Source organism: Chiloscyllium punctatum, chromosome 48 (assembly GCF_047496795.1).
Source record: "Chiloscyllium punctatum isolate Juve2018m chromosome 48, sChiPun1.3, whole genome shotgun sequence".
Taxonomy (NCBI): Eukaryota; Metazoa; Chordata; class Chondrichthyes; order Orectolobiformes; family Hemiscylliidae; genus Chiloscyllium; species Chiloscyllium punctatum.
In genome coordinates, this window is record NC_092786.1 from 28072939 (window position 1) to 28098955 (window position 26017).

Sequence of the window (26017 nt, forward strand, 5' to 3'; positions counted from 1 at the left end):
AGAGGACTGGAGATTTGCCAGTGTAGTTTCATTGTTTAAGAAAGTTGGCAGGGATATTCCAGAAAATTACAGGCCTGTGTGTCGATGTTGGTGGTAGGGAAATTGCCATTTTTGCTCCTTCACAATCTACAGACCCAGAAAATAACACCGTCTAATTCCTCTACAAACACTGCCCAAGATTAAATTAATAGTTATGGCTTATATTTTAAGTTTAATCAAGAGACCTATCTCCAAAAAGCACATAAGAAAGAAGTACTATAGGAAGGATGTGGAGGCACTGGAACGGGTGCAGAGGAAGTTTACCAGGATATTGCCTGGTATGGTAGGAAAATCCTATGAGGAAAGGCTGAGGCACTTGGGGTTGTTTTCATTGGAGAAAAGAAGGTTTAGGGGTGACTTGATAGAGGTGTACAAGATGATTAGGGGGTTAGATAGGGTTGACAGTGAGAACCTTTTTCCACGTATGGAGTCAGTTATTGCAAGGGGGCATAGCTTTAAATTAAGGGGGGGTAGATATAGGACTGATGTTAGGGGTAGGTTCTTCACTCAGCGAGTCGTAAGTTCATGGAATGCCCTGCCAGTAGCAGTAGTGGACTCTCCCTCTTTATGGGTATTTAAGCGGGCATTGGATAGGTATATGGTGGATAGTGGGTTAGTGTCGGTTAGGTGGGCTTTGATCGGCGCAACATCGAGGGCTGAAGGGCCTGTACTGCGCTGTATTCTTCTATGTTCTATGTTCTATGTAACCCACTTAACTCCCTACTGCAGATTCACTGTGGACCTCACTTAAAAACAAAGATTACCTTATCTGATTCTGTGCGATGAACTTCACCCAACAGTTCCTCCAAGATCAGTTGTGAATTTCCATGCTTGTTAATTTTCCCAGATGCACTCCGATGTCAGTGATCCATGAATTCAAACAGCAAAGGCAGTAACTGTGCAGGTTCTCTCTCTCTCTCTCTCTCTCTCTCGCCTGCACTGACCTCACCATGTGCTTCCTTTGTCTGCTCTTCTCCCTTTTAATACTGTTGACTTTCCTTTTCCAAAGTTCCAAAACAATGCAGCAGCATATAAAACAGTAATTGCTGCTCCTGGAATTCGAGGAAATCACCTCCAACACCTAAAATACCTCAAAAAAGGAGCAGATGTTACAGCCAGAAATTTTTCCCGCCCTCCATCTTGGATTACCCGGAAGAGTTTTGCTGAAATATTTTACCTCCCATTGTTTGGGGTCTTTTGCACATGCCCAGTAGTGTGATTGCTCTTTATTGTTTCCTTGATTGCTCATGGTGTTGCTGGCTGGGCCAATATTTTTTGCCTGTCCCTATTTGCCCTTGAGTGGTGGTACCTGCTTCCTTGAATCACTGCGGTTCATGTACTGAAGTATACCCACAATGCAGTTAGGGTGGGTATTTCAGGGTTCTGACCCAGCAGCAATGAAGAAATTGCAGCGTATTTCCAAGTCAGGATGGTGAGCAGCTTTGGGGAGAACTTGCAGGTGGTGCTGTTCCCATTTATGTGCTGCCCTTTCCCTTCTACAGGTGGGTTTAAAAAATGTATTCTAAGTGTCTTTGAGTTCTGCAGTGCGTCTTGTAGATTATACACACTGCTGCTTGGTGTACACTGTGGTAATGTGATGGACTTTATGTACATAGTATCAGTCAAGCTGTTCTGATTTGTCATTGATGTTGTCGTGTTTCTTGAGTGTTGATGGTGCTGCACTCATCCAGACACATGGGAGGTATTCCATCATACTCCTGACTTGTAGCTTGTACAGGGTGAACAAAGAACAAAGAAAATTTACAGCCCAGGAACAGGTCCTTCAGCTCTCCAAGCTTGAGCCGATCCAAATGTATCCAAATCTAAACCTGTCGGTCAATTCCTCAGCATCTGTATCCCTCTGCTCCCCACCTACTCATGCATCTGTCCAGACGCATCTTAAATGAACTGTGCTGCCTCTACCACCTCTGCTGGCAACGCGTTCCAAGTGCTTACCGCGTGTATCCCCCTTACACTTGCCACCTCTCGCTTTGAAAGCATGACCTCTCGTTATTGAATCCTTCACCCTGGGAAAAGGCTTGTCTCTATCCACCCTGTCTATACCGTTCATGATTTTGTAAACCTCAATCAGGTCCCCCCCTCAATCTCCTTTTTTTTTCTAGTGAAAATAAGCCTAATCTACTCAACCTGTCTTCAAAGCTAGCACCTTCCATACCAGGCAACATCCTCGTAAATCTTCTCTGCACTCCAAAGCGTCCACATCCTTTTGGTAATGTGGTGCCCAGAACTGTACACAGTATTCTAAATGCAGCTGAACCAATGTCTTGTACAACTTTAACATGACTTGCCAGCTCTTATTCTCAATACCTCATCCAGTGAAGGCAAACACACTATATGCCTTCTTGACCACTCTATCCACCTGTGCAGCAACCTTCAGGGTATAATGGACCTGCACTCTCAGATCTGCCTGCCCATCAACTTTTCATTGTATAATTCGCTCTAGAATTAGATTTGCCGAAATGCATCACCTCATAGTTGGCTGGATTGAAAGTCATCTGCCACTTTTCCACCCAACACTCCAGTATATTCTCCTGTATTCTGACAGTCCCTTATGCTTTCTGCCACTCCACCAATCTTTGTGTCATCTGCAAACTTGCTGATCATATCAACAGTGCCCTCTTCCAAATCATTTATGTATATTACAAACAACAGTGGCCCCAACACTGACCCCTGTGGAACACCACTGGTCACCTTTCTCCATTTCGAGAAACTCCCTTCAACTACTACTCTCTGTCTCCAGTTGCTCAACCAGTTCTTTATCCACCTAGCTAGAACACTCTGTACACTATGACTTCACTTTCTCCATTAGTCTACAATGGGGAACCTTATCAAATGCCTTACTATAGTTCATGTAAATGACATCAATAGCCATTCCTTCATCTAACAGCTTGGTCACTTCCTCGAAGAACTCTATCAAGTTGGTAAAGCATGATCTCCCCCGCACAAAACCATATTGCCCATCACATATAAGCTCATTCCTTTCCAAATATAAATAGATCCTATCTCTCCGTACCCTCTACAGCAACCTCCCCACCACCGGTGTCAGGCTCACTGGTCTGTAGTTACCCGGAATATCCCTACTACCCTTCTTGTACAGGGAGACAACATGAGCAACCTTCCAGTCCTCTGGTACCTCACCTGTATTTAAGGATGCCTCATAGATCCCATCCAGTCCTGGGGATTTGTCCACCTTAGTAACCAATAGCCTACCCCTTCCCTATTTATGCCAATGTGATCCAGACTAATCAAACTTCTATCTCTAATCTCAAGATTCATCATGTTCCTCTCCTCAGTGAACACTGATGCAAAGTAATCATTCAGAATCTCACCCATTCAGTCAGGAAGTGAGTTGCTGACTGCAATATTCCTAGCCTTTGAATTGATATTGTAGCCATTGGATTTGTATAGTGAATCCGGTTGAGTTTCTGCTCAAGGATAACTCTAGGATGTTGATAGTGAGGTGAGTCAGTGAAAATAATACCCGACTGACATCTGTAATGCTAGGGATGATTCAACTACTCGGCACTTCTTGCTGAAGATTGTTGGAAATTAGATTAGATTACCTGCAGTGTGGAAACAGGCCCTTCGGCCCAACAAGTCCAGACCGACCGACTCTCCGAAGAGAAACCCACCTCCCCCTACGTTAACTGCTGACTAATCCACCTAACGCTACTGGCAATTTAGCATGGCCAATTCACCTGACCTGCACATCTTTGGACTGTGGGAGGAAACCGGAGCAGCCGGAAGAAACCCACGCAGACACAGGGAGAATGTGCAAACTCCACACAGTCTGTTGCCCGAAGCAGGAATTGAACCCGGGTCCCTGGTGCTGTGAGGCAGCAGTGCTAACTGTTGAGCCACCGTGCCACCCACTTAGATTACCTACAGTGTGGAAACAGGCCCTTTGGCTCAACAAGTCCACAATGACCCTCCGAACAGAAACGTATGCTTCATTCTTTTCTGTTACATTGATCTGCTGGGTTCTCCCATCATGGGGGATGAGGAAACTTTGGAGCTGCCACCTCCAGTGAGTTGTTTGTCCACTACCATTCGCAACTGGATTGGCAGGACTGAAGAGTTTTCATATGATCTGTTGGTTGTGGGATTGCTTAGCTCTATCACTTGCTGGTTATGCTGTTTGTTACACAAATAGTCTGGTTTTACAGTTTCACCAGGTTGACTCCTCAATTTTAGATAAGCCTGGTGCTGCTCCTGGCACACCCATCTAATTCCATGGAGCTAGAGTTAATGGCAATGGCTTAGTGAGGAATATGAGAATCGACGTTTCGGGCATAAGCCCTTCTGGAATCATTCCTGAAGAAGGGCTTATGTCCGAAACTTCGATTCTCCTGCTCTTTTGATGCTGCCTGACCTGCTGTGCTTTTCCAGCAACACATTCTTCAGCTCTGATCTCCAGCATCTGCAGCCAGGCCATGAGTTTACAGATTGTTGGCGTATGATTCTTTTGCTGATGACTCGCAGCGCACGTGGTTGGTCAGTCTGGAGTTGCTAGATCTGTTCAAAGCCTGTCCTATTAGTACAATGATGGTGCCACTTAATACAGTGTAAGATATTAGCAACATGAAGAAGGGACCTGGTCTCCACAAGGCCTGTGTGTAGCAGTTACCTTTATCGATACGGTCATCGACAGATGAATCTGAGGCAGGCACAGTGATGTTTTTTTTTAGGTCAGGTATGTTTTTCCCCTCCTTGTTTATTCCCTTACTATTCCCTGTAGACCCTCTCTAGATAGCAACTTTCTTTATACTTTGACTAATTCAATTGGTTGTGCTGCTACTGAGCCACACTTAGACCATAAACCAGAAGACATAAGACCTCTCATTCTGCGAGGCAGAGATTTGGCTCATCGACTCTTTATCACCATTCAATCATGGCTGATAGGTTACTCCATCCCATTCCCCTGCTTTCTCCCTGTAAGAATCCCCTTGAGAATCAAGAACTGATCTATCTCCAGTCTTCAATACACTCAATGACATGGCCTCCACAGCTACCACGGCAATGAATTCCATTGATTCACCATTTTTTGGCTGAGGAAGTTTTGCCTTCTCTCCATTCTAAAAGGCCAATCCTTTACTTCTAAGGCTGTGCCCTTGGGTCCTAGACTCTCCTACCAATGAAACATCTTTCCAGTGTCCACTCTATCCAGGTCTTTCGGTATTTTGCAAATTTCAATTGGCTCCACCTCATCCTCCTAAATTTCATTGAATATAGTCCTCAAATGTTCCTCGTGTGTGAACCTTCTCTGGATCTGCTTCTGGGCCAGTACATTCGTCCTGAGGTATGGGGCCCAAAATTGCTCTCAGTACTGTACATGTGGTCTGACCAGAGCTTTATAAAGTTTCCAAAATACATCCCTGCTTTTATATTCTAATCCTCTCAAAATAAATGCCAACCTTGTGTTTGCCTTCCTAACAACTGACTCAACCTGCAAGTTCACCTTAAGAGAATCCTGGACTAGAACTCCTAAGTTCTTTTTCACTTCAGATTTCTGAATTTTCTCCCCACTTAGAAAATAGTCCATGCCTCTCTTCTTACCACAAAAGTGCATAACCTCATGCCTTCCCACATTGTATTCCATCTGCCATTTCTTTGCCTACTCTCCTAACCTGTCTAAATGCTTTTGCAGCCTCCCACTTCTTCAATACTACCTGTTCTTCTGCCTATCTTTGTATCATCTGCAAACTTAGCAAGAATGTCCTCAGTTCCTTCATCTAGATCATTAATGTATAAAATGTCATAGATTCTAATAGCATGGAAACAGGCCCTTTGGCCCAAACTAAATGTCCATCTCTGCTAACTCCATTTCTCTGCTCTTGGTCCATATCCTAAACCTTTCCTATTCATGTATTTGCCTAAATGCCTTTTAAATATTGTTAAAGTACCCACCTTAACCACTTCCATTGGCAGCTCATTCCATATGTGCACCACCCTCTGTATAAGAAAAATGTTGCCCCTCAGGTTCCCTTTTATTTTTTCCCCTCTAACCTTGTACTCCAAGATGGAGGATGGGAAAATTTGTAGTTGTAAGAGTTGGTCCATTTTTTTTTTGTTGTTGTGTAGTTTTAGGTGTTGAAGGTGATTTCCTCATTCCAGGAGCAGCAATTACTGTTTTATATGCTGTTGCATTGTTTTAAACTTTGGGGAGAAAGATCAAAACTACGGCACTTTTAAAAGGAGAAAGACAGCAAAATGACACCAACCACATGGTCCGTTAGGGAGAGAGAAAGAAACCTACACTATTAACTGACAAAGCAGTGAATCTGCACAGTTACTGCCTTTGCTGTTTGAGTTCATGTATCTCTAGACATCGGAGTGCATCCAGGAAAAGGTAACAAACAGCGGAATTCAGAGCTGACCTTGGAGGAACCTATTTGGAAGAGCCAACAGCACAGGAACAGATAACTGCATAGTGTTTAACGTGTAACCTTGCTGTAGGTCTACAGTAGTGAGTGGACTAGCTCTTTCTTGATAACATGTTTTATTGAGATCTGTTTCTTGATTAAATTTTAACAATATAAAACAAAAGTACCAAGTTGGCCTTTTTTTCTAGAGCAAAACGACGGTGCTATTTTCTGTATCTGTAGATTGTGAAGGAGCAAAGATGGCCTTTAGTAGAGTGAAATGCTCGACCGGTTAGCCAGTTTTCTATCCAATTGGCCAAATTTCCCTCTATCCCATGCCTCCTGACTTTCCGCATAAGCCTACCATGGGGTTGGCAATGATCTTCTCGTCTTCACTGGCAACGGGGGTGGTACCAGGGGACTGGAGAGTAGCGAATGTTGTGCCCCTGTTCAAAAAAGGGAATAGGGATAACCCCGGGAATTACAGGCCAGTTAGTCTTACTTCTGTGGTAGGCAAAGTAATGGAAAGGGTACTGAGGGATAGGATTTACGAGTATCTGGAACGGCACTGCTTGATTAGGGACAGCCAGCACGGATTTGTGAAGGGTAGGTCTTGCCTTACAAGTCTTATTGAATTCTTCGAGGAGGTGACCGGGACAAGTGGTGGGCTTGTTAGTGGGTGAACATTTTGGTGATGGCGACCACAATTCTGTCACTTTCACCTTGGTTATGGAGAGGGATAGGTGCACACAACAAGGAAGTTTTTACAATTGGGGGAAGGGAAATTACGATGCTGTAAGACAGGATTTGAGGAGCATACGTTGGGAGCATAGGCTGTCAGGGAAGGATGTGGTGGAAATGTGGGACTTTTTCAAGGAGCAGATACGACGTGTCCTTGATATGTATGTACCGATCAGGCAGGAAAGAAATGGTCGTGTGAGGGAGCCTTGGTTGACGAGGGAGGTTGAATGTCTAGTAAAGAGGAAGAAGGAGGCTTACATAAGGTTGAGGAAACAAGGTTCAGACAGAGCAGTGGAGGGATACAGGATAGCCAGAAGGGACCTGAAGAAAGGGATTAGGAGAGCTAAGAGAGGGCATGAAAAATCCCTGGCGGATAGGATCAAGGATAACCCCAAGGCATTCTATGCGTATGTGAGAAACCTGAGAATGACGAGAACGAGGGTAGGTCCGATCAAGGACAGTGGTGGGAGACTGTGTATTGAGTCGGAAGAGATAGGAGAGGTCTTGAACAAGTACTTCTCTTCAGTATTTACGAACGAGAGGGACTGTATTGTTGAAGAGGAGAGTGTGAAACGGACTGATAAGCTAGAAGAGATATCTGTTAGGAAGGAAGATGTGTTGGACATTTTGAACAACTTGAGGATAGACAAGTCCCCCGGGCCTGACGGGATATATCCTAGGATTATGTGGGAAGCAAGAGAGGAAATTGCAGTACCGTTGGCAATGATCTTCTCGTCTTCACTGGCAACGGGGGTGGTACCAGGGGACTGGAGAGTAGCGAATGTTGTGCCCCTGTTCAAAAAAGGGAATAGGGATAACCCCGGGAATTACAGGCCAGTTAGTCTTACTTCTGTGGTAGGCAAAGTAATGGAAAGGGTACTGAGGGATAGGATTTACGAGTATCTGGAACGGCACTGCTTGATTAGGGACAGCCAGCACAGATTTGTGAAGGGTAGGTCTTGCCTTACAAGTCTTATTGAATTCTTCGAGGAGGTGACCAAGCATGTGGATGAGGGTAGAGCAGTGGATGTAGTGTACATGGATTTTAGTAAGGCATTTGATAAGGTTCCCCATGGTAGGCTTATGCGGAAAGTCAGGAGGCATGGGATAGAGGGAAATTTGGCCAATTGGATAGAAAACTGGCTAACCGGTCGAAGTCAGAGAGTGGTAGTAGATGGTAAATATTCAGCATGGAGTCCAGTTACAAGTGGAGTTCCGCAGGGATCAGTTCTGGGTCCTCTGCTGTTTGTAATTTTTATTAATGACTTAGATGAGGGAGTCGAAGGGTGGGTCAGTAAATTTGCAGATGATACAAAGATAGGTGGAGTTGTGGACAGTGAGGAGGGCTGTTGTCGGCTGCAGAGGGACTTAGATATGATGCAGAGCTGGGCTGAGGAGTGGCAGATGGAGTTCAACCCTGCCAAGTGTGAAGTTGTCCATTTTGGAAGAACAAATAAGAATGCGGAATACAGGGTTAATGGTAGGGTTCTTGGTCAGGTGGAGGAACAGAGGGATCTTGGGGTCTATGTACATAGATCTTTGAAGGTTGCCACTCAGGTGGATAGAGTTTGTAAGAAGGCCTATGGAGTATTATCGTTCATTAGCAGAGGGATTGAATTCAAGAGTCGTGAGGTGATGTTGCAGCTGTACAGGACTTTGGTTAGGCCACATTTGGAGTACTGTGTGCAGTTCTGGTCGCCTCACTTTAGGAAAGATGTGGAAGCTTTGGAGAGGGTGCAGAGAAGATTTACCAGGATGTTGCCTGGAATGGAGAGTAGGTCATACGAGGATAGGTTGAGAGTTCTCGGCCTTTTCTCGTTGGAACGGCGAAGGATGAGGGGTGACTTGATAGAGGTTTATAAGATGATCAGAGGAATAGATAGAGTAGACAGTCAGAAACTTTTTCCCCGGGTACAACAGAGTGTTACAAGGGGACATAAATTTAAGGTGAAGGGTGGAAGGTATAGGGGAGATGTCAGGGGTGGGTTCTTCACCCAGAGAGTGGTGGGGGCATGGAATGCGCTGCCCGTGGGAGTGGTAGAGTCAGATTCATTGGCGACCTTTAAGCGGCATTTGGGTAGGTACATGGATGGGTGCTTAATCTAGGATAGAAGTTCGGCACAACATCGTGGGCCGAAGGGCCTGTTCTGTGCTGTATTGTTCTATGTTCTATGTTCTATGTTCTATGTGGGAATTTAAGGAGAGTTTCCATGTTACCAGTGATTATATCTGTAGGAAGTATCTTTGGTTGCGAATCCAATCCAATCGCATGGATCGTTTGCAGCAGCAGTTAGAAGCAATTAAGAATTTCCAGGAGCTGGGGGTATTATGGATAACAGTTATTGGAAGGGGGAAAAGCCACAGATACAGTCAGGTAAATGGGTTATCTTCAGGAAAGATAGGGATAGGCAGGTAGTACAGGAGTCTTTTGTGGCAATCCCCATTTCAGAGAAGTATACTGTTTTGGAAAATGTAGGGTGTGATGTACTCTCAGGGGAATGTAGCACAAACAGCCAAGTTTCTGGTATCGGTACAGGCTCTAATGTAATGAGGGACACAATAGAGTTCCAAGCAATCGATTGTGATAGTGGACTGTCTAGTCAGAGGGCATAGGTTTAGGATGAGAGGGGAAAGATATGAAAGACACCTAGAGAGCAACTTTTTCATGCAGAGGGTGGTGCATGTTTGAAATGAACTGCCAGATGAAGTGGTAGCAGTTGATCTGGATGTGTATGAATAGGAAGAGTTGAGGGATATGGGCCAAGTGCTGGCCAATGGGACAAGTTGTTTCCGTGCTGTACATTTTTGAGTCTGACTCTAATCCTAGATTCCCCAACCCATGAAAAAAGAGTGAATGCATTCCGCTTACCCATGCCTCACACGATTTTATACATTTCTATAAGATCTCCCCCTCTGTCTCCTATGCCCTAGACAACAAGTTGTAGCTTATCCAACCTCTCCCTATAACTCAGACCCTTGACTCCTGGCAATATCCTTATAAATTTCTTCTGCACTCCTTCCAGTTTAATAACCACCTTCCTATAACATGCTGACCAAAGGTGAGCACAATACTCCATGTCCGGTCTCATCAACATTCTGTGCAACTCCAACATAAAGTGAAAAGTTGTGGTCCCAACACTGACCCTTGTGAAGCACCACTAGTCATCAGCTGCCATTCTGACCCTTTTATCCTCACTGTCTGCTTTCTGCCAGACCGCTCATCCTCTGTCCATACTAATACCTTGCCTCTCACAACATGGACCCTTATCTTACTCAGCACCTTGCCTCTGCAAGTCCAGGTAAATATCATCCATTGGCTCTCTAACCCATTCATTACTTCCTCAAAGAATTCTAACAGATTTATCAGGCATGATGAAACCATGCTGACTTTGCCCAATTTTACCATGCTCTTCCAAGTATTCAGAAATCTCATCCTTCACAATGTACTCCAATATCTTATCAACGACTGAGGTCAGCCTAATTGGCCTGTGGTTTTCTATCTTTTGCCTTACTCCCTTCTTAAACAGGGGGTTACATTGGTAATTTTCTAGTCGTCTGGAACTCTCCCTGACTCCAATGATTTCTGAAACATCCCCACTAATGCCTCCAGTATCTCTTCCACTATCTGTTCAGCTATATCGTTTAGAATTCCCAGAACTTCAGAATGGAGCACCCGGAGAAAACCATGCAGACACGAGGAGAACATGCAAAACTCCACAAAGACAGGGGAAATGTGGAGTAATAGGGTAGGGGAATGGGTCTGGTTGGGATACTCTTTGAAGGGTTGGTGTGGACTTATTGGTCCAAATGACCTGTTTCCATACTGTAGGGATTCTGTGATTCTTCTATGATTATGTGAGTGCTGAGGTGTAATCCACCTGGTCCAGGTGATTTATCCACCTTTAGACTTTTCATCCTTTCTAACACTTTTTTTTTGGTGATGGCGACCACATTCACCTGTTTCCCGAGTCTCTTGAACTTTTGGGATATTACACCATGGAGGCTGAGGCAAAGTACTTATTCAGTTCCTCAGCAAATTCTTTGTTCCCCATTACTAATTCTCCAGCGTAATTTTCCAGTGGCCCAATGTTTGCCTTTCTTTTGCCCTTTATATAGCTAAATAACTCTTGCAATATTCTTTTATGTTACTGGCTAGCTTACCCTAATATTTAATCTTCTCCCACATTATTTCTTTCTTTGCCCTCTGTTGGTCTTTGTAGGTTTCCCAATCCTCTGGCTTCCCACTGCCCTTCGCCACAATATATACTTTCTCTTTTGCTTTTATGCTGTGCCTGACTTCCCTTGTCAGCTATGGTAGCCTCATTCTCCCTTTAGTATGATGCTTTTTCCGAGGGATTACATTTTGCTGTATGTCTCAAATTACTCCCAGAAACTCCTGCCATTGCTGTTCCAGTGTCTTTTTTGTTACTTTCTTTCCCAATCAATTCTGGTCAGCTCCTCCCTCATGCCTCATAGTTGCCTTTTATTCCACTGTAACACTGATTAGGTTAGGTTCCCTCCATTATGGAAACAGGCCCTTAGGCCCAACAAGTCCGTCCACACCCACCCTCTGAAGAGTAACCCACCCAGACCCATTCCCCTACCCTATATTTACCCCTGACTAATGCACCTAACACTACGGGCAATTTAGCACGGCCAGTTCACCTAATCAGCACATCTTTGGATTGTGGGAGGAAACCAGTGCACCCGGAGGAAGCCCACGCAGACATGGGGAGAACGTGCAAACCTCATACAGACAGTCATCCGAGGCAGGAATTGAACCTGAAACCCCTGGCACTGTAAAGTGGCAGTGCTAACCACTGAGCCACTATGCCACCCTGACTCCACCTTTTCCCTCTAGAGTAATTTCTATCATATTATGGTCACTGCCTCCTAAGGGAGCTTAACATGAAGGAATCCTTATCAAGTCTGCCTCACTACACAACACTAAATCCAGAACTGCCTCTTCCCTAGCGGGCTTCATCATAAGCTGCTCTAAAAAGCCATTCCACAAGTTCCTTTCCTTGCAATCCACTATGAACCTGATTTTCCCATGCATATTGAAATCCCTCATGATCACACAAAATTGCCTTTCTTACACACCTTTTGTATCTCCTGGTATATGTTGTGCGTAAATCATGAGGCCTTTGTGATTTCTCAACTCTACCGATGCAGATTCTACACCTCATCTGACCCTACTTTATTTCTTGCTATTGATTTAATTTCATTTCTTACTAACAGGCCAAAGACAAACCCCTCTGACCACCTGCCTGTTCCAAAAAGCCATCCTTGGATATTCAGTTCCCAGTCCTGATCCCCTTGTAGCCACGTCTCTGTGATACTCACCACTTCATACCTGCCCATTTCAATCTGCACCACAAGCTCAATTACCTTATTTCGCATACTGTATGCTGCTACTACTACCTGTTGTTGGATGATGAAATCTCCCACGCACAGTACATTCACCTATTTTTCTCTCTCTGCTGTTTGTAAATCCTGGTGGCCAGAAATTCTTCACTGGACAACTCTGACCATGCTGTTTTGTGTGGACCTTAAATCTGATTTCCTCAATACAGATGGAACCTTTGTTCCATTTCTGATGAAATTACATCAAATTCCACTAAAATAAGAGGCATTGGGTACATAGAATCAAAATTCCTACAGTGCAGAAAGAGGCCATTTGGCCCATTGAGTCTGTACCAATTCTCTGAAGATCATTCCAAACATACCAGCCCCCCTCTCCTATCCATGGCACGGTGGTTAGCACTATGGCCTCACAGCACCAGGTTCGTTTCCAGCCATAGGCGACTGTCTGTGTGGAGATTACAAATCCCCCCCCCCCAGTCTGAGTGGGTTTCCTCCCATACTCCAAAAATGTGCAAGTCAGGTGAATTGGCCACGCTAAATTGCCAATTGTTAGTGCTTTAGTCAGAGGGAAATCAGAAGTCAGAGGGTGGGTTACTCTTTGAAGAGTTGGTGTGGACTGGTTGGGCCAAAGGACCTGTTTCCACGCTGTAGGGAATCTAACCATCTAACCATCCCTCTAACCCTGCATTTACCATGTCAAATCCACCTATCTTTCACATCCCTGGACACTGGGCCAATCCACCTAACCTGTACATCATTAGCTTGTGGAGAGAACGCAATGGAAATCCATCGGGGAGAACATGCAAAATCCACACAGTCACTCAAGGCTGGAATCGAATCCAGGCCCCTGGTGCTGTGAGGCAGCAGTGCTAACCACTGAGCCACCGTGCTGTCCACTGAAAATGAAACTTTCTACTGTGGTCCTGCAAGATTTTCTAATTCACCTGTTCAGAGATGTTAGTACACACCTCTGGAGCAGGTGGGACTTGAATCCATTACCTCCAGGGTCACAGTAGTAACACTACCACTGTGTCACAAGTTAACATAAAATTAAGCAATCACATAACCAAAAGATCAGTCTTCCCACATTGTACTATTTTCCTTATTCAAACTAATACACTGTCCTAAACCATCTGCACTCTTAAAACCACAAGGTTAAAACAAATATATAGAATAAACAATTCTGATGAAGAGTCACTGGACCTGAAATGTTAACTCTGACTTCTCTCATGGATGCTGCCAGATCTGTTGAGCTTCTCCAACAAATTCTGTTTGATTTCCTGCATCCACAGTTTCTTTGGTTTTTATGTAGAGTAGACATTCACTGCCAAATCTGATTCATCCATTAGGTTACATTGTATCCTGCTGTCATCTTAAAATGTAAGACCTTAAGAGCATAGAATATAGGAGTGGAAGTAAGGCCACTTGGTCCATCGAGTCCACTCCGCCATTCAATCATGGCTGATGGGCATTTCAACACCACTTACCGCACTCTCCCTGTAGCCCTTAATTCTTTGTGAGATCAAGAATTTATCAATCTCTACCTTGAAGACATTTAACGTCCCGGCCTCCACTGCACTCCGTGGCAATGGATTTCACAAGCCCACCACTTTTTGGCTGAAGAAGTGTTTCCCTATTTACCATTCTAAATTGAGCCCCTCTAATTCTAAGGCTGTGCCAACTGGTCCTAGTAACCCTGCCTAATGGAAACAAATCATGCATTATCTTGTAAGCTTCTATTAGATTTCCCTTTAATCTTCTAAACTGTAATGAATACAATCTCAGGATCCTCAGCCATTTATCGTATGTTAAGCCTACCATTTCATGTATCATCCGCTGGACATGCTCCAGTGCTCCTTGGGGTGTGGCCCCAGAATTGGATACTTTCTTCTAAATGGGGCCTAACTAGAACTTTATAAAGTCTCAGTAGCACATTGCTGCTTTTACATTCCTACTCTATTGAGATAAATGACAGCATTACATTTGCTTTCTTAAGCACTGGCTCAACCTGCAAGTCAGCCTTTAGATAATCCTGGTCTAGCACTCCCAGATCATTTTGTACTTTGGCTTTGAGTTTTCTCACAGTTTAGAAAATAGTCCATGCCTGTGTTACTTTTTCTAAAGTGCAAGACCTCACATTTACTCACATTGAATTTCATCAGCCATTTCTTGGACCACTCTCCTAAACTGTCTAAATCTTTTTGCAGCTTCCCAACTCCTCAGAACTACCTGCCCGATTGCCTAATTTTGTATCATCGGCAAACTTTGCCAGAATGCCCCCGGCCCCTCATCCAGATCATTAACGTATAAAGTGAACAGTGAGTTTTGAGAAGATTTGTCGTCAGGTTGAGGTTCTGGATGTAGGTTTGCTTGCTGAGCTGGTAGATTCATGTTCAGACATTTCGTCACCATACTAGGTAACATTGTCAGTGAGCCTCCAGATGAAGCATTGCTGATGATACCTGCTTTCTATTTATATGTTTGGGTTTCTTTGGGTTACTGGTGTCATTTCCTGTGGTGATGTCATTTCCTGTTCTTTTTCTCAGGGGGTGGTAACTCGTGTTCAAGTCAATGTGTTTGTTGATGGAGTTCTGGTTGGAATTCCATGCTTCTAGGAATTCTCGTGTGTGTCTCTGTTTGTTTGGCTTGTCCTAGGATGGATGTGTTGTCCCAGTCAAATTGGTGTCCTTCTTCATCTTTATGTAAGGATATTAGTGAGAGAGAGTCATGTCGTTTTGTGGCTACTTGATGTTCATGTATCCTGGTGGCTAGTTTTCTGCCTGTTTGTCCAATGTAGTGTTTGTTACAGTCATAGAGTCATGGAGATGTACAGCATGGAAACAGACCCTTCGGTCCAACCTGTCCACGCCGACCGGATATCCCAACCCAATCTAGTCCCACCTGCCAGCACCCAGCCCATATCTCTCCCAACCCTTCCTATTCATATACCCATGCAAATGCCTCTTAAATGTTGCAATTTTGCCAGCCTCCACCACATCCTCTGGCAGCTCATTCCATACATGTACCACCCTCTGCATGAAAAAGTTGCCCCTTAGGTCTCTTATACCTTGCATGGTATTTTGTAATGATGTTAGTTTACAAAATACTGTACAAGGACTGTAACAAACACTACATTGAACAAACAGGCAAAAAACTAGCCACCAGGAAACACAAACATCAACTAGCCACAAAGCGACATACAGATGAGAAAGGACAGCACTTCGACTGGGACAACGCATCCATCCTAGGACAAGCCAAACAGAGACGCATGAGAATTCCTAGAAACATGGCATTCCAACCAGATTTCTATCAACAAACAGATTTGACTTGGACCTGATTTACCACCCCCTGAGAAAAAGAACAAGAAATTACATCACCAACCCAAAGAAACCCAAACATATAGTAGCCAGTAGCTTACCTCGAATGCCATGTGCCCTCACCTACTCAGCAGCCTCCTGTGAGGCTCTTAACAAAGACCTTTTGGGAAATCTAAGTAAATAATATGCACTGGGTTTCCTGGTCTAACCTACTTATTACCACTTCAAAGAATTCTAACAGGTTTGTCAGGCATGATCTCTCCTTAATAACTCCATGCTGACTTGTTCTAATCTGACCCTGCACTTCCAAGAATTTAGAAATCTCATCCTGAACAATGGATTCTAGAATTTTAACGGCAGCCAAAAATTTTCCATCTTTAGTCTTGATCCTTTCTTGAATAAGGGGGTTACAACAGTGATTTTCCAATCATCTGGGACTTTCCCTGACTCTAGTGATTTTTTTTTTTGAAAGATCACAACCAACACCTCCACCACCTCCCTCAGAACTCTTGGATGTAGCCCATTTGGGCCAGGGGATTTAATAATATTTAGACCTTTTAACTTTTCTGGCACTTTGTCTTTTGTAATGGCTATGATACTCAACTCTGCCCTTAACTCTTCTTAATTATTGGGATATTACTCATGTCTTCCACTGTGAAGACTGATACAAAGTATTTATTAAGTTCTTCAGCTATTTTCTTATCTGTCATCACAAGCCTTCCTGCATCAATTTGGAGCGGCCCAATTTCTACTTTTGCCTCTCGTTTGTTTCTTATGTATTGAAAGAAACTTCTGCTATAATTTCTAATTTTACTGGCTCGCTTACCTTCATATTTGATTCTCTCCTTCCTTATTTCTCTCTTTGTTATCCTCTGTTTTTGTAGTCTTCCCAATCTTCTGATTCCCCACTGCCCTTGGCCATTTTATAGGTGCTCTCTCTCATTCTGTGATACATTTTCTGACTTCCTTTGTCAGCCAATGCTGTCTAATACCCCTCCAGATAATCTAGCTTTTCTTTCAGATAATCTCTGTACTGTGCCTTCAATTACACCCAGAAACCCCTGCCAATCTTCTCCACTAGGCCCTGCTTCTAGTCGATTTTCATCAGTTCCTCTTTCATGTCTCTGTAACACTATTACATCTGATTTTGTCTTCTCTCTTTCAAACTGCAGTCTGAACTCTACTATATTATGATTGCTGCCTCTGAGGAGTTCGCTTACTTTAAGATATTTTATAAAGTCTGCTCATTACATAGCACTAAGTCTGGAATAGTCTGTTCCCTTCTGGACTCCATCAGCTGTTCCAAAAAGCCATCCTGTAAGCATTTTATGAATTCCCTTTCTTTGGATCCACCAGCAACATTATTTACCCAGTCTATTTGCATATTGAAGTTCCCCATGATCACTGTGACCATGCCTTTCTGACATGCTGTATCCTGGTACGTCTTGCGCCCCTGGCCCTGACCACTGGTCTGTACGTAACTCCCATTTTGATTTTTTTTGCCTTTGTGGCTCCTTAACTCCACCCACATAGACTCCACATCATCTGACCCTATGTCATTCAGTGCCATAGATTTCATTTCATTCTTAACTAACAAGGCAACTCCGCCCCCTCTGCCCACCTCCCTGTCTTTTTGATAAGTTGTAAATGAATGATTAACTGCTAGTCCTGAACCCCCTGTAACCATTTTTCTGTGATGCCTACCACATCATAATCAGTCACAATAATTTGTGCTGTTAATTCATCTACTTTGTTACAAATACTACGAGCATTCAAGTAAAGCACCCTAATACTAATTTTCTTAACCTCATGATTTCCATCATCTCCAGTAATCTCTAAGTCATTCTTCCTTTTTTGCTTCATTCCTAGTCTGCCTCGAACTTAAAACCTGCACACGTGCTAAGCTGCTGCTCATCTTTCTACTTGACTCCATACTCCCTGTTGCTTTCCCTTTTCCTCCCCCCCGGACTTACGAGAACACTGGTTCCAGATCAGTTCAGGTAGAGACTGTCCCATCGGTACAGATCGCCCCAGTTCCAAAACTAATGTCAATGCCCCATGAAATGGAATCCCTCTTTCCCATACCAATCTCTTATCCACATGTTTACTTCCCTAATTTTCTTATCCCTATACCAATTAGCATGTGGCTTGGGCAGTAATTCAGAGATTATGACCCTTGCGGACCTGTTCTTCCATTTCCTTCCTAGTGCTTGATACTCCCCAAACAGGTCCTCCTTCCTAGCCTTGCCTATGTTGTTTGTGCCAACATGGGACCACAAAAACTGGATCTTCTCCCTCCTGCCCCAATATCCTTCCAAGCTGTTCGGAAATGTCCTGCACCCTGGCACCGGGCAGGCAACATACCATGTGGGACTCCCGATCCAGCCCACAAGTGATGCTATCTGTCCCCCTAATTATAGAATTTCCTATAACAACTACTTGTCTTTTTGCTCCCCCCTCTTGCATGGCCTTCTGCACCATGGTGCTGTGGTCAGCTGGCTCATCCTGTCCACAGCCCTTTTCCTTTCTGATACCTGTTGGACAAGGTCAAGGGCTGAGGCTCCTCTACTCCTGAACTCAGAAACCCTCTACCTGCCTCACTTACCCCCTGTTGTTCCTGATCACTAACTAAATTTGAATTACTTAATCTACCGAGCGTGACTGCCTCCTGAAACAAAGCATCCAGGTAACTCTTCTCCCTCGCGGATGTGCCACAGTGTTTGAAGTTCTGATTCCAGATCATCGATTCTGATCCGGAGTTCTTCCAGCAATCAACACTTGCTGCGGATATGGTCACTGCCATTCACAATGGGATCAACCAGCCTATCATACAGCTACAGCACATCACCTGTCCAGCCTACTTTATAAATTTGTATTAAATAATTAAATATTTTCTAGTATTTCTCTGTCGTCTTCCATTGACCAACTAATAATAAACTTTCAGGCAATCACATTATACAAAAGAAATATCAATTGGAATGCCTTCCCTTAGCCAACACGAGAGTCCTTCTTTTTTTTTTGCTGAGAGGAGGAGGGCGTGTAGTGTCTCAGGATTCAGCCGCTGCCAAAATATATACCTGAAACTCCCAAGGTAAGTTTTTTTTTATATTTTAAAATGACCTTCCATTCAGGCCATTCGTCCTCGCTGTCACTCCTCCCATTCCAACTGCCTTTGAAAAAATAAAGAACAATTGTGATTAACTGTGTCTTTAAATTCCAGTCTCCTACTTTGACTCCAATAGTAAGTACAAGGAGCACATTAACCATTTTAGTAATAAGATTGAGTCCATGCATTCAGCTGCCTCTGCTGCTTCACTCCCTTCCCTCAGGTCATTAATCCACGAGGTATTGTCAGCCATCAACAGAATTGTAGTTGTAATGTCACAGTCCAGCCTATCCCTCACTCTCCATCAAGCTAATTCGATTAGGAGTGCAAGAAAGCATAGAATATAGAACAATACAGCACAGAACAGGCCCTTTGGCCCACGATGTTGAGCCGAACATTTGTCCTAACTTAAGCACTTATCCATGTACCTATCCCATTGCCGCTTAAAGGTCACCAATGATTCTGACTCTGCCACTCCCACAAACAGCGCATTCCATGCCCCCACCACTCTCTGGGTAAAGAACCTACCCCTGACATCCCCCCACCCATACCTTCCACCCTTCGCCTTAAATTTATGCCCCCTTGTAACACTGTTGTACCCGGGGAAAAAGTCTCTGACTGTCTACTCTATCTATTCCCCTGATCATCTTATAAATCTCTATCAAGTCACCCCTCATCTTTCGCCTTTCCAATGAGAAAAGGCCTAGCACTCTCAACCTATCCTCGTACGACCTATTCTCCATTCCAGGCAACATCCTGGTAAATCTCCTCTGCACCCTTTCCAAAGCTTCCACATCTTTCCTAAAATGAGGCGACCAGAACTGCACGCAGTACTCCAAATGTGGCCTTACCAAGGTCCTGTACAGCTGCAACATCACTTCACGACTCTTGAATTCAATCCCTCTGCTAATGAACGCTAAAACACCATAGGCCTTCTGACAAGCTCTATCACCTGAGTGGCAACTTTCAAAGATCTACGAACATAGACCCCAAGATCCCTCTGCTCCTCCTCCTTACTAAGAACTCTACCATTAACCCTGTATTCCGCATTCTTATTTGTCCTTCCAAAATGGACAACCTCACACTTGACAGGGTTGAACTCCATCTGCCACTCCTCAGCCCAGCTCTGCATTATATCCAAGTTCCTTTGCAGCCGACAACAGCCCTCCTCACTGTCCACGACTCCACCAATCTTCGTATCGTCTGCAAATTTACTGACCCACCCTTTGACTCTCTCTTCCAAGTCATTAATAAACATTACAAACAGCAGAGGACCCAGAACTGATCCCTGTGGAACTCCACTTGTTACTGGGCTCCAGGCTGAATATTTACCATCTACCACCACTCTCTGACCGGTTAGCTAGTTCTCTATCCAACTGGCCAAATTTCCCACTATCCCATGCTTCCTGAATTTCTGCATAAGCCTACCATGGGGAACCTTATCAAATGTCTTACTAAAATCCATGTATACTGTATCCACATGCTTGGTCACCACCTCAAAGAATTCAATAAGACTTGCAAGGCAAGACCTACCTGTCACAAATCCGTGCTGGCTGTCCCTAATCAAGCAGTGTCTTTCCAGATACTCATAAATCCTATCCCTCAGTACCCTTTCCATTACTTTGCCTACCACTGAAGTAAGACTAACTGGATTGTAATTCCCGGGGTTATCTCTATTCCCTTTTTTGAACAGGGGCACAACATTCGCCACTCTCCAGTCCCCTGGTACCACCCCAGTTGATAGTGAAAACGAAAAGATCATTGCCAACGGCTCTGCAATTTCCTCTCTTGCATCCCACATAATCCTAGGATATATCCCGTCAGGCCTGGGGGACTTGTCTATCCTCAAGTTTTTCAAAATGCCCAACACATCTTCCTTCTTAACAAGTATCTCCTCTAGCTTACCATTCTGTTTCATACTCTCCTCTTCAACGATACGGTCCCTCTTATTTGTAAATACCGAAGAAAAGTACTCATTCAAGACCTCTCCTATCTCTTCCGACTCAATACACAGTCTCCCACTACTGTCCTTGATTGGACCTACCCTCGTTCTCATCATTCTCATGTTTCTCATACGCATAAAAGGCCTTGGGCTATCCTTGATCCTACCTGCCAAAGATTTTTCATGCCCTCTCCTAGCTCTCCTAATCCCTTTCTTCAGCTCCCTCTTGGCTATCCTGTATCCCTCCAACACTGTCTGAACCTTGTTTCCTCAACCTTATGTAAGCCGCCTTCTTCCTCTTTACAAGACATTCAACCTCCCTCGTCAACCAAAGTTCCCTCACACTACCATCTCTTTCCTGCCTGACAGGTACGTACATATCAAGGGCACGTTGTATCTGTTCCTTGAAAAAGTTCCACATTTCAACAACATCCTTCCCTGACCGCCTATGCTCCCAAATTATGCTCCTCAGATCTTGTCTTGCAGCATGTGAGAAGTAGCACCAGGTATACCTAAAAATGAGGTGCCAACCTGGTGAAGTCATAGCATGTGCATGCTAAATGGCAGAAGCAGCACAGAGCCAAGTAATTTCAAAACCAAAGCATATCAGAGCCCAATAACACACACAGAAATTGCTGCAAAATCTCAGTGGGTTTGGCAGCAGCTAAGGGGAGAAGGCAGAATTTTCCACACTGTCGGGATTCTATGAAAATTCCATGAACTTAATGTTTCGGGTTGAATGACCCTTCAGAACTGATTTTTTTAAAAAATTCATTGTGGGCCGTAGACGTCTCTGGCTGGCCAGCATTTATGGCCTGTCCCTAGCTGTCTTTGAACTGAGGCTTGCTAGGCCATTTCAGAGGGCAGTTGAGAGTCAATCACATTGCTGAAGGGCAAGAGTCACATGTAAGGTCAGACCAGGTGAGGATGAAAGTGAGCACTGCAGATGCTGGAGATCAGAGTCAAAGAGTGTGGTGCTGGAAAAGCACAGCCGGTCAGGCAGCATTGGAGAAGCAGGAGAATTGATGTTTTGAGGATTCCTGATGAAGGGCTTATGCTCAATGTCGATTCTCCTGCTCAGATGCTGCTTGACCAGGTGAGGATGAACAACGTTAGTGAATCAGATGGGTTTTTCTGACAATTGATAATAGTGTTACGGCTATCAGTAGATTCTTTGTTTTTATTATTCAATGCCCCATTCACAAGTATTTGACGCAGATTATTGGAATGGCTGTGCTGTTTGCATTTGCTGTTTGCTAAGGAATTGGATCTAGTTTTACTCATACCCAGTCAGTTTTATCTTTTGATACAATTCTTTTCTGAAAGCCACAATTTAATCTGCCTCCACACCAAAACCAAAAGCATTCTAGATCATTACCCCTTGTTGCATAAATAAGTTTTTGTCACGTGATTGCTTTTTTTTGTAAATTAACTTAAACCTTTGTCCTCTTTTTGTTTATTTAACCTTTCTGCCAGCAAGATTAGCTTCTCTTTATGTGAATTATTCAGGCTCCTTATGATATTGAACACTTGTGTCAAATCTCCCTCTGCCCCCTCAGACCAAAATCCCGCTTCAGCAGCTGCCATGACTTTTTAATCTCTCATCCTGAAAACGTTCTTTGGAATTTTTTTCTGCATCCTTCCTAAAGTCTTGATGACTTTCCTAAAGTGTGGTGCCTCGAATTGGACATTGCACTGCTGTAATACCAAAACAGTTTCCTATCATTTATGATAGCTTATTTGCTTCTATACTCTGCCATGTGTCGTCTTGTTTCATCAACCAGTGTCCTCTAGATGTCAGTTGGTATTCCCCTCATAGTTCTCAATATATCTGGGTTTTGTCACCTGCATGTTTTGAAGTTGTGTATCCAAATCTAAGTACAGGTTATTCTACTATAACATGCATTTTGTCAGCACGAATTGGCTGTAACATGATTGAGAAATTGAGGATGTTGTTTGGATTAGGCAAACTTTTTGTTGAATGGGTGTCGTGATTTTCTTTCTATTATCGACCTTCCACAGCATGATTTTCTATGACGGTTTTCCATAGCACGATTTTCTATAGCATGAGGTTATAGAAGAACACAACTATCACATTATAGAAGAACAACCTGTATATATCACGAAGTGTAGAGTATCAGTACTGACTCTTGTATGCGTAATCCTTGTGAACAACATTGTTCACCACTACTTTGTCAGCATGTTGTCACCTGTTTTGTTCTTAATGTTGCAGCTTTGTTAACAAGCCTTTTTTGGAAGTCCACGCATACCACAATAAAGTTTATTGTCTTCATTAAGTTTAGCAAAACACTGAGTTAGTTGCATGTTATTTGCCTTTAATAAATCTCTGCTGGCTTTCCTCAGTAACTCAATTGTCCAAGTGACTATTAATCAGTTCCAAAGAAAGGTACCTGAACTCACTGTTAATTCTATTTTCTGTTTGCAGATGCTGCCAGACCTGCTGAATATCTCCAGCAATTTCTATTATTGTTTGATCTCTAGCATGGTGGCTCAGTGGTTAGTACTGCTGCCTCACAGCACCAGTGACCCATGTTCAATTGCAGCCTTGGGCAACAGCCTTTGTGGAGTTTGCACATTTTCCCAGTGTCTGCGTGGATTTCTTCCAGGTGCTCTGGTTTCATCCCACAGTCCAAAGCTGTGCAGGTTAGGTGGATTGGCCATGGGAAATGCAGGGTTATGGAGGATGGGCTGCTCTTTGGAGGGTTGATGTCGACTCGATTGGTTGAATGGCCTGTTTTCACACAGTGGGGATTCTCTGAATGGACTGATATCTGTTCAGCGTTTTGTTTTATTTATTTCACTATTAATCTTAGGAAGTCATGTTGAGATTGTACAGGACATTGGTGAGGCCTGTTCTGGAGTACTCTGGTCACCTAGTTGTTGGAAGGATATTATTCAGTTAGAGAGGATTCAGAAGAGATTTACCAGGATGTTGCCTGGTATGAAAGGTTTGAGTAATAGAAGGATGTTTTTTTTTTTGCTGGAGCACAGGAGGTTGTGAAGTGACCTTTATAGAAATTTATAAAATCTTTGATGGGTTTTGGTAGTTAATGGTAGATGCATTTTCCCTATGATGGGGGATTTAAAGATGAAGGGGCATGTTTTTAAGGTGAAAAGAGAAGGATTTAAAAAAGACTTGGGGTGGTGGGGGGAATATTTTGCATAGAGGATGTGGAATGAACTTCCTGAGGAAGAGGTGGATGTGGGCACACTTACCCAAAATGTCCTTTAAACATTTTAAGTAAGTTCATGAACAGAAAAGGTTTGAAGGGATATGGGCCAGGAGCAGACAGGTGCGAATTGTTTAGTTTGGGATTATGTTCAGCATGGATTGCTTGGACTGAAGGATCTGTTCCATGCTGTAAGACACTCTATGCTGGATATGCTATCTTCTGTTACTGTACTATCTTTAAGGATCCTTGCATCTTTCAGTTTTTGTATACGTTCTGACATTTCTCCTTTTACAGTCACTATAAAACTATTAAACTGTAATTCACCTGGCTGGTTTGCTGTCCATCTCAAATAAATATTTTTATAATTATGATTTTAAAGACATACACAATAACATATTTTGTGCTTTACACAGACCTTTTGCTGCAGTAGATGTTCTGGTCACTATGGGTGCGATTAAAGTCTCCCCTGATTATAACTGGTTCCGGAGTACAGTCCCACTGAAAAAGGCAAGTGCTGCATTTCTTTTCCTTTTGAAGGTGACTGTTAAATTCCCAAACAGATGAGCCTTCTTCATTCTGCCAGTTTCTTTAATATTATTTAAGTTATTATTTTCTGTGCTTGTTTTACATGTAATCTGATAAATTGGTACCCTTGTTCAGGTTGCACCCTGTGCTCTAAATGTGGGATTTTTTAAATTTGAAAAATATACTTTAATACTAAAAATATCTTTATATACATACACAGTTACTTAAACAGTTTGGTTTTGGACAGGAGCATACAAACAAACAAACATTGGAGTTTGACTCTATCCAGCAAACAAAGCACAGGCATTTCTTACATAAACCAGAAATTGCTGGAAAAGCTCAGCATTATCTGTCAAGAGAATTAGACTTAACACTTCAGGTCGATTGACTCTTCCTCAGAACTGTTGGAAACTCAGAAAATGTCAGTTTATATGCAAAAGACATAGTGGGGGAGGGGGCAAGGCCACTTTTAATAGGCATTTCTAATTTGTACAAGACCATAATTACATATATTTGAGGCACCAATAACTGAACGGACACCCATTTAACTTTGGCAGAAGGACCTTAAATGGTGGTCTTTCCTCACTGCCTTAGTAGCAGCTACCGCCAGCTTCAGTGCTTCCCTCAGCACGTAGTCCTGGACCTTGGAATGTGTCAGTGCGCAAGTCGACTTGAGCAAGGTCAACTCCTTGCTCTAGAAGAGCAACAAGTTTCAGGCAGACCAAAGACCATCTTTTACAAGTTGATGGTCTTCCGGGCACAGTTGACTTTTGACTGTGTGTGTATCCTGGGAACAGACCATATAGCACAGAGACCTGTGACGCGGAGATGCTTGGGACGAACCTCAACAAAATGACTGCGTCTTTCTCTAGACTTCCTTTGCAAAAGCGCATTTCAGAAGATGTGTAACAATCTTTACCCTCAAAGGCAGCATGGGGTGACACTAAGAGTCCAGGTATACAAAAAGGACCTCACAGGTAACACCCTTCTCACCACCAACCAAGTGTTGGTTTTGAAAGTTGTTTGAAAGTTCTGGTGATGAGGCATTCCGTCAAATGACTTGGACATTCTGCTCAGGGAAGAATCTGACAGGATCCACCTTCTCCTTTTCCCACAAGGTTTCGCAGACACAATTTTTTCAATGAAGGAAAGGTGGAAACTTGGAGTGTTCCATGGGAACGAGACCAGTCCATCTTTTACAATACCAGGGACAGATAGAATCTCGGTATGCAGTGACACTTAGTATGTGCACAGCCTGAAGCAATGACACACACAGGTAGCCATAAGATAAGGGTGGCAATGGCATCCAGTGTTGTGTACATATGTTCCTGTGGACATAGTCCACCTTAGACCTCCAGATGAAGTGGAAGATGGCTCATGTGACTTCAATGGCACATGTTCAG

The 26017-nt window shown here is 43.5% G+C and overlaps 1 protein-coding gene across 3 annotated transcripts in view; it reads left to right on the top strand.

The window, feature by feature from the left end:
• Window positions 1-26017, top strand: part of spg21 (SPG21 abhydrolase domain containing, maspardin) — a 165648-nt gene that overhangs the window by 22967 nt on the left and 116664 nt on the right. For all 3 annotated transcript variants that reach the window (XM_072564917.1, XM_072564915.1, XM_072564916.1), the window contains one exon: window positions 24503-24596. In XM_072564917.1, the coding sequence (XP_072421018.1) occupies window positions 24534-24596 (63 nt within the window). In that variant the 5' untranslated portion in view covers window positions 24503-24533. The remainder of the gene's footprint in view (window positions 1-24502; window positions 24597-26017) is intronic.